At 34.5% G+C, this 10,419-nt stretch overlaps 1 protein-coding gene across 1 annotated transcript; it reads right to left on the reverse strand.

The window, feature by feature from the left end:
- Positions 1 to 4,552: 4,552 nt before the first annotated feature.
- On the reverse strand, positions 4,553 to 5,323 carry LOC137387891 (uncharacterized). The gene has a single exon (XM_068074404.1). It carries the CDS (start codon positions 5,321 to 5,323, stop codon positions 4,553 to 4,555), a length of 771 nt encoding a protein of 256 aa, XP_067930505.1.
- Between the last annotated feature and the right edge of the window lie 5,096 nt (positions 5,324 to 10,419).

The raw sequence follows: 10,419 nt of genomic DNA on the forward strand, positions 1-10,419 counted from the left end.
TGAACATAATTACTCTCATTAGTACTATTGCTCAATAAAGTTGCTCAGTCTATAGATCTGAAGTTAGTAACCATTTATGGCTGTATTGCTTCTGAAATTACTGGTCATCAGTAAGAAGATTTCATAAAACAAATTTTTGCAAAGCAAAACTATGCTCAGGTTGTAAACGCATTCTTATTTGCTCAACACATGCAAATAATAGCTTTTTTCAATCAGGTATAGATGTAATAAGATAATTTACTAATTAATCAGTAATCGGAAACAATTTGTACAAAAGCTTGCTAAAGCCGCATCATGCAGCACTTGGCCATACAGAAACACATTGCCAAACGAGCTGTACTATTGGTAGTTTAAGAGTTCACACTGAAACAGCTTCAACATAAAATTAAGACATAAGAAATCAGTGCAAAAACTGCTTCGTATTACATTTACTTCATGCCTTGTTGTAATTGAGCATCATACTGCGCGCACAATTAGGAAAAATGGCTGCAAGATCAAAATTTACCAAGTCTTTAATTTGTTAATGAAGCCGTGATAAAAAACAATTTAGACAATTTATGCAGAACTTAAATGCAACTGCATTTCATCAGCATTTTTATAAGCAGGCTTAGTGTAAAAAAAACAGAGTAAGAGCCATACTACAAGTTCATGAAGTTTTGAACAAATTGTTACTTTACCCTTCAATATGTTGTAAAATGCTAAGACAAGGTTAAAAAATTATGGACGCTGTTGGAAGAGAGAACGTTTCAAATGCCTCTAAATTTCATAAAAAAACAGCTAAAAATGATGGCAAGGGTTCTTGAGGACACTTTTATTTGTATGAAAGATTGGTAGATAGAACATTATTACACAAACAGACAATTCCAGAATTAAAGCGCAAACATTGTGGCCATAAAGGGTAAATGAAAATTGTTTCAAAGTAAAAGCTAAAAGGCTATTGTGCCTGGTAGTGGTAGCATCATTACCATATCATTTTTCTATTGAATAACGTAATACACTTTTTATTAGAATAGAACAGACTTTGGTACATTAATTTGTCCTACATGTGATGGCTCTTATTAAAGACCTAATTTTCACCAATGAAGTGTGCCCTCAGATTAAGATGACTTTATTTATGAACCACACCGCCTATCAGAGTTTTTTAACATACACATTAATCAGCAGAAGGTTTTACGCCTAATGTTACCGACAAAAAATCTAAAAAGTGTGTTGCAGTATGAGCTTGGTCAGGTTCTCATCCTCTTTTGCTGATACAATAGGTAGCAATCAGTAGTCCATTTTCCAAAGGTTTATTTATTGCCCATTTCTAAAACCTTGGTAGCTGTAAAGGTCTAACACAGCTGTTTATTGCAATAATAAACTGTAAAAACAAAAATAATGATTCTCAAAAAACTTTGGTCGCTGTTGGCTGTTAACATGTTTTCTATTAGTTAGATGCAGGATGGCGATTGGTTTTTTCCTATAAGGTACACATATGACCGGCTAACTAATTGCCTACTCACTAATAAGAAATGTTTTGAACAAAGACTTTTTTAGCGCATTGCTCTTGGTTATAAGCGTACATTGTGCTGAGCTGCACTGCGCAGCCTGTTGTACACACTCAGTTAATGGACTAGACCAAAATCTGATTGTGTTTTAGACTTTTTCCATTCGGAAAACCCAGGCTACACTCATTAAGAAATACATTCAATCTTTAAAAAATGGTTAATATTTTAATACTTTGATATTGTATTTGTACAATTTAAATATCAATTGTACATGCCACTCCATACATGGTTATTTTGCTTCATAACTATTGTTTTACTGTTTTTGCGGATTGTCAGTGCTATAGTATTTTAGTGTAGCCAACTACCCAATGTAATGACTGCAGTCTCCAGAGCTCACTTTAGTCATCAAAGCCTAATTTAATTATCAGAAGATTAGGACTACAAAAAGTAGAGGACTCATCAACTTACCTTTCAGTTTTTCAAAACACTTGTAGGCCAATATGATTAGTTCTGTGAGAACATGATTAAAGAACAATAGTTCTGCGTGGTGAGCTCATCTTCGTTCTCCAGATTAAACAACTTCTACAAAAGAACAAAGATTTTAACATTGTATAAAAAAATAAGTTGATGAGGACTTTATGCACAGAGTCTCTGACCACCTTCAATTTGGTATTGGAAAAAATGTTGAAAGTGAGCTACCGTTAAACCTATATTTGAATGCACCTTGATTTGATTGGCACCGCTATTTGGGACCACATCAGGAGATTTTAATGAACGCCAACTCTATTTGAGGAGGTAAGTTACCTTATCAGTATATGTATAGGTTTAGGTATATTCGCCTTTTGTGAAAATATAGCAAGGAGCTTTTAAGGTCCAAACACACTAGGCGATTTTATTGCAAGCGTCATGAGGGCGAAGATATCGCTGGTGCGTGCATAAACACACTTGAGCGATTTACTAGCAAATGATATAATGGGCACGCTCACAAACTGCCAATAAAAATCCGTATCATTAGTTTTTTCGGAGTTGTTGATAAATTTAGGCCAGTCAAAATGTCGTCGTCTAGGCTACAACATAAACAACCTCCACATTTGTTATTAAACCTATCTCCCTTTCAAAGAGTGTACACTGCCTACACTACAAGAAGACAAAAGAAAAACGATTCTTGTATTTTTAGCTGTATTGTTTTTACAATTTTTTATACATATTTTATTTTGTAGTGGTTTTTCATATTTAATATATTAAATATTTACCATTCTCAAGATGGTCAACCGGCGCAACGATTGACTCCGGATGTTGGTTTTCAACTCAGATTTTTTTAAATTTTGTTATGATGGACAGAACTGGGAGTGCTATTATTAAATTCATGAACAATTGAGTGTTCGTTCTGAAGATGTTTTGTAACAAAATAGAAAATTGGAGCTGATGTACGTTGTTGAACATCGGTAAGAAATAATTACCCGCCGTAAAATTACATTCTGGTAAGAACTAACCAATCGAAATGCATCTCGTTAGCAATAAAGTTGTGTAGAGAAATTCTAGCTTTATCGCTCTGCATGAACACGCTGAGTGAATTTTAACGCAGATTAGCTCTAACGCAATATCGCTCTAATTATCGCCTAATTTGTTTTCACCTTAAGAGAATGCTTCAGCGATAACACTTGTTCTATTGAGTCAAATATGCTACAAAGCAAAAAATTACTCTGAATTTGTTGTCGGGGTTTTATAAAAACACCATTATCAGCTTTTCAAATGTCTTAACCGCCAGTACATCAGCAGTCATAATTAAACATTGTCCCAAAAACAAGCGGCCTCAAACTGCCTAAAATATCGTACTAATCAAACATTCCATGTTAAGTGGAAAGAAAATGGGATAAACTACAGCATTGAAATTAAAGCACTCTCACACTCACTTCATGAACAGTTCTGTCAAAATCTTTACTGATAACTCAGCTTGCACTTTTATTCCATAAGTGCCAGAGTCACATCTAGGAGCAATAGGTCGGCTTTGCGCTAGAGGACAAGCAAGGCTAAAAGTGATAAAAATTAGATAATACACAATAAACTTTCAAGTTCAATTAGTGATGAGGGAGCAAAAGTATCCTACATGGGAGCTATTGCACACTTTAAACATGATATTTGTACCTCACAAACTCACATGGTCTTTTAGAGTAAAGTAGATGCTCCTATAATGTATACCTCCTATAGCATAAATTCTAGAAAAAGTCGGGCAATTTTGTGAAGTTTTTGCTTCGTACCGCATAAAAAACTCCATATAACTTAAAGTGTATCATCGGGCGAGTTCTAAAGTTTGATTTGAGTGTTAGTCTGTCTCGCCACACCTGCGAGAAAAGAAAGCGACATACAGCGGTGTCAGAAAGTATTTGTCCACCTCAAACCTCACTGCCCATTTTAGGTAAATTTGTTGTAGTAGTCATGTAGAGGGATTGAACCCTGACAAACCATGCATCATTTAAAAGTAAATTAACATTAGATCTTGTTGACACCATTTTAGTGTATCAAGACTTCTGGTGGCTGGCTAATTTAAGACTGTTTTATTTTTACATTACAAGCAATATATATGTGTATGCAAGTCATCAATGATTCACCATAGTGACGATTTCAGGTGCAAAGACAACAGCACCAAGAAACAAACATATTGCCACATTATTGCAATTGTTGACAGTATGATTCAGGTGGCATGCTTATGACCCTGATACACTACATCCCTTACCAATTTTACAAGATTGAAAGCTTACGTAATAAGGTACATAAGCTACAAAAGAGGATATGACAATCTTTGACAATTCAATAAACATATAAACATATTCCTTCCTTTTCTTCCAAAAACAGAAATATTCACATGAAACAAATGCAAGATCGGTTGAGAAGTTCACACAGTACTAACTCAAATTCTGGCTGGACTAAACTAGAAGCACTACACACAGTAGATAGCAGAGAGACATCACACACAGTGAATGGCTGAATAACGTCACATTTCAAAATTGAGCAAACAGTGCTGACTGGCTAACTGACTAGTAGATTTACTGGCTAAGCTGACTGACTTAAAACAGGGAATCGTCGTCCTCGTAGTCAAATAATTTCTGTGCCTTCTCAACAGCTCTGATGTTATTCTTTGGGCAGGCAGGGGCTTTTGCTAAATGACCGTTGCCCCCACATTTAAAACATGTGCGCCCTTTTGCTGGGCACTTGTGGTTAATCCGTTGCTCTAAACCACAATCACCACAGATTGCTTGTCCCTTGCTGAAACAATTCCTCTTGACTGCATTCATTTCAGATTTCACATCTGGAAGTGTAATCTGCTCTATAGCGACCTTGGCATTTGCTTCTTGCAATAACACACTAATATCAGTTAGCTTTGATTCCTCAAGTGCGATCAGCTTTGACCTCAGCATTGTGTCCCGCATGCCACGTAGAAATTGTTCCACTAGGTTGACGTCCAGACTACTGGCAAACTCACATTGGCGAGCTGTCCTTTTCAAGCGGCTGACATATTCATTGAGATTCTCACCCGAATTCTGTCTCATCTCTCTGAATGAAAGTCGTTCCACCAGCCAGTGCTTTGACGTACCAAAGTGCTTACATACAAGGTCAACTAGGCCACTGTATGTCAAATCCTTAGGCTTCTGTGGGGCTGCCAGATCTCGTATAGTATCGTATTGATAGCCTTTCAAGCCCATGAGCAGCATGTGCTGACGAGAGTCTCCCGTAACCTTGTTCACAGCAAAATATATCTCCAACCGCTCCAAATATGACTCAACACTCGTAGAGTTGTCAAATTCTGGCAAATTAGCCATGGCTTTATTATCCGGCATCCTCGTCGCCAATTTAGTGTATCAAGACTTCTGGTGGCTGGCTAATTTAAGACTGTTTTATTTTTACATTACAAGCAATATATATGTGTATGCAAGTCATCAATGATTCACCATAGTGACGATTTCAGGTGCAAAGACAACAGCACCAAGAAACAAACATATTGCCACATTATTGCAATTGTTGACAGTATGATTTAGGTGGCATGCTTATGACCCTGATACACTACAACCATCAGTAATAAAATTACGGTTAATCAGGGATCAATAATCATTTATAGGCCAATCAATGTGAATCAGTGCTTATTAACTCATTTTCAAACGCAATATGACATTATTAATTTTCAAGTGGAATATTATCACAACAATAGAGATCCTTTTGGACAGCATGTGCAGCAAAGGTTTACAGTTTTGCTTGTTAAAAGAGGAACAGCTAGAGATCCCAGAATTCATACCAGCGTCAACATCAACCATGGATAAGAAATGTGTCAACGACCTCATCATTCGCCTGCATACGATGGGCAATCTGAGCAATAGAAAAATAGCGAAGAAGCTTAGAGTATTTCAATCTAAAGAAAATTAAGTGGTAAAGAAATGAATGCAGCATCAAACCACCAAAGATCTACCACGATCAAGGCGTTTGAAAAAACCAGCTGTCCAAGATGATTGCTGGTTTCAGATTATGAACACTCAAGCGCTCGTGAGGCTTGTTCACAGCATGCCTAAGGCTGCAGAATGGTTATAGTCTGCAAAGGCTACCAGATAAAATATTAAAATGCAAAACAACCCCAATGGCTTTTTTCTGGGCCCATAACAGTACAAGACTGTTATTTTCAATTTAGAAAATAATTAAAAAAGAGATAATAACGAAATTTGCGATGACATATTTTCTGGTATGCAGTGTGAATTAGTAGGCAGCGGTTGATACAATAGAAGATATTTGGCAATTTTAAAATCTGGTTATTTCTATTTTTCAGCTCATTAGGATTGTTTTGATACAGGGTTTTATGTATGCAGTGCAAAATATTTCCAAATTATGATGAATTTATTGCAGTGCTACACTTACTTAAACAGGCAGACAAAGATTTTTTCCCAACACTGTACATAAAGCATTATACATATAATACATACAATTTCCATGACATTCTGACTCTTGTGATAATTTGTCTGAAGTGACAACGGAACAGAGAATAGGTACATATAGCAGTGCAATTGTTGATAAATACTTTAAGGCTATTGGTCGGTGCATCTGAATGTCACGAGTTGAAGTTGCAATCTTGAGCTCTTAAGAACGAATAGATGACGAAAAGGTACTATCGCTTTTTTATAGTGAAACTATTTTTTCTTAGTCAATTGTTGTAAGTCGCTGTCACGTCAAACTATGCGCTCTTCATCAAATTATTGTCAAATTACCACAATCATGGTCTATTAAACCAATGAGGTTGATCATGAAAAGTTGTCGATGAAAACCAATAATACAGTTAAGGCACCGCCAATACATTCAAAAGAATTTAAGTCGGATTCTCACATGAGCGAGTTTGGAAAGGTCCTGAAATGGTTTAGACAATTTACATGTATGTTAACATTCTTATAATGAAAAATCCTTATCATGTAAACGTTCCTAGAACTGATCATCTCATTTTAGCAGCGCCTACTGTACAGTCATGTCTGATATGAGAGCAAAATGCATTCTGGGACAAAAGCTCGCAAGTTAATTTTCTTAAAGTCCTATCTCAAAAATGTTTTTTATATAAATTAACTAAAGATAAATTATTGTGTTGCCATCCTCTAAAAAACTACCAATAAGAGATATTACAATGAAAAAATACATGATTTTATCTATTCATGCTCTATACCCATGCCCCCAAGGCTACAAATACCTATGTAAAGGTTATGGTCTGCATTAAAATGTAGCAGTATTATGTACAACATAATTTTGAGTAGTGGCAGTATGCAGCAGTCCATACAGTAGCATACCGTATGGAGTTCTTACCTTTCAGAGAATCATAGCACTAATGATTGTGAGAGAGAGACCTGATGCAACACGCTTGGTACGCTACACTTTTGTGGCATCGCATAAACAAACTTAAAGTATAAATTTAATATAACTGAATTCAGCTTAATAAAACATTCTTGAAAAAAACGTTCTGATCTTATATTAGAGCTAATTCTATTTTTTCTTCATTTTAATTTTTAAATCATCTCTTCCTGGCTGGAAACTTCTCGATTTGCTTATACTCTCATTTTCAGCCAACCTTTTTAAAACAAATCTGAAGCAGACCTGACAGGAAAACCAAGTGATGTAGTTTCCGTAACTGGCCTTTCGCATCTTTGGGCATTTAGTGATACATCAAAAACCACCTTGCAAGCTCGCATCTCTAATTTTCTAGAATTTCAAGGCGAAAGTGGGTAGTGAGATAGTGAATGGTACAGAATTTGTGTAAACATAAATTGCTTGAGTTCTTAAATCTATTCATTGGTTATTGTTATATATATATATATATATATATATATATATATATATATATATATATATATATATATATATATATATATATATATACATATATATATATATATATATTATATATATATGTATATATATATGTATATATATATTATATATATATATTATATATATGTATATATATATGTATATATATATATATATATATATATATATATATATATATATATATATATATCAATATATTTATTTTGAAGGTTTGGGGTAGACTGACACAATCTTCTGAAGAATCAATTGATTTCCTATAGCCGGTTTGTGTATTGACTCGTGTTCGCTTCAAATTCTGTATCATTTACGATTTTGCTACCCATGAAAGTTTATTATAAGTTATGACTAATGTGTTGAGAGTATATGGGAGGTCATTAAGTACAAAGCCCATCAAGTCAAGTAGTCAATGATGACTTACCAGCTGTTCAAAGTTAGGTTGGGTACGTGTCTAATGACAGGGAAGAAGCGTTCAACTGACATTTATGATCTACTCATCGCCAAAATCTTCCGGAAGACAATGCAAGGAAGAGGACCTTGATGACCGCCCAGGCCTATATAGATGAAAGAACCGTGAGTCACCACCGGTTTGTATGTCAATGAATTTGATATAGAAATACATAAAGTGCTGGTCAAATGAAAAGCAATACACCAGATGTTATGGATGAATAGCTATGCAAATGGCTTTGTACTAACCCTTGGTATGAAATATTACCCAAGCCTGTGTCATTAGACAGCAACCACATTTGCTAGTTAAAGCTCTAATTTTCAAATAAATTAGACAATGCTATGTAAATACATGTAAGATAATATCATAGTTGTTAAATATAAATACAAACTTGTAAAAATCCATGATACGAAACCGAGTTTTAACCCGTTGATCCTTGCTCGATCTAATCAATGCGTGTCAGTAAACCTAGACAATATGTCCAGCAATCCGAAGTTATTAATTTTTTACCAAATATATCTAAACGTGCTAACAATGCAATGATATTTGGTGAAACAGCAGTACAAAAAGTCGGACAACCTACAGCAGATGTCATCAAACAGAAAAAAACAGTATGTCACCATTATTCGGGCTAAAACTATAAAAGTTCGCACGATTTTAAACACTCATTAAACATTTACAGATAATATTCATCCATAGCATGCTCATCATCCTTTCATGACTTAAAATATACTGGAAATTTATATTTATTATCATAAAACTCCACATTTGTATCACAGTCATTTATGACCTACCAACGAATGAGTCATATTGATTGTTTCGCGATATCATTCTAATAAAATGTGTTATTATAATGAAAGAAGTAGATAAAGATAAGTGAAAAATGTTACAAATGGAAGTGAAATTTAGAATCTAACATCCTGCAAAAGAATTAATTTTATTAGTTTTTGCTGTTGCTTAAAAACATATTTTGTAAACAGAACCATATGGAAGCCTGTATTCCGCCATTAAGGTTTCTGCCACAGCCTACGCAATTCCGTAATACCAGCTGTGAGGGTTCAGAGGGCTAACATTGATGAGATACTGCATTATTTACTGTTTTGGTTAGCATTGTTCCTTATACCTAAATTGTAAAAACAAATGAAAAATAATTTTCTTTTGTTTTGCAGGTACAACTACAAAAACATTGACAACAAGCGTGATAATCTCAAATCAGAAGATTGAAGACTAAAATTATAAAAACACTACACCATTCTATGTCATTTTAATTGAACAAGTTGAACTGACTGAAACATGCTACATCTCCGGTGTTTTTTTTTTGTAAAACCTAACTTAATACATGACACCAGCATAGTCAGCGTGATATTTAAATGCAACTATAATTATTTCCCGAGTTGTATTAGTCCATAGCAAGCATAGTTGCTGAATATTGCACATCTGTCAAGTGGAGTAAACCCAGCACTTATACATTCTGCTCAAAGAGTTCTTGTGCCAAATCTCAAACTCAGCAGTCAAAATTCTAGCCAACAAGATAAAAATACTCAAACTTTTAAATATCAAGATTTGAGAGAAGATAATTCCCGAATTTCCAGTCAGTATAATACTACTTTTTACTAACAAAAGTCAACCAAAATACCATGAGAACAGTAATACACAGTGTGGGTAAGGTTAGTCGGCTAGGCTATTAAAAACTAGATGAAATCATAATTGTTATTTACAGGGTTTAGCTTTATAAGAGGGTCAGTATGGTGTAATCTCAAGAGTTCAAAACTTTCAAGTTGGAAACATTGGAAAACATTGAAATCAATGTTCAGAGGCTAAGCATGACACTAAACCACAAAAATGTTCATTTTAATGTCATGACCAGAGCTATATTGATTGCTAATTATGATTTTTGTTATGTGGGTCTACAGAAAAAGCTATCTTAAATAGTACTCCACCCTTTCCTATTATAATTAATTAAAACAATATGATTTTTAAATTTCTTGTTGGCATGAGTAACAGTAACAAAATAACAAGAAAAGAGGGCGTTCAGCTAAAGACTAAGACACAATTGTTATCAAAATTATAGACCATATAATTAAACCCTGAAAATAAAATTGAAAAAGGAGTCACACTGTTTTATCTTGTCAGTACATA

Source organism: Watersipora subatra, chromosome 2 (assembly GCF_963576615.1).
Source record: "Watersipora subatra chromosome 2, tzWatSuba1.1, whole genome shotgun sequence".
NCBI classification, from domain to species: domain Eukaryota; kingdom Metazoa; phylum Bryozoa; class Gymnolaemata; order Cheilostomatida; family Watersiporidae; genus Watersipora; species Watersipora subatra.

Excerpts from the sequence above, each read along its gene's own strand:
- LOC137387891 (XM_068074404.1), bottom strand. The coding sequence starts at position 5,323 with ATGCCGGATAATAAAGCCATGGCTAATTTGCCAGAATTTGACAACTCT.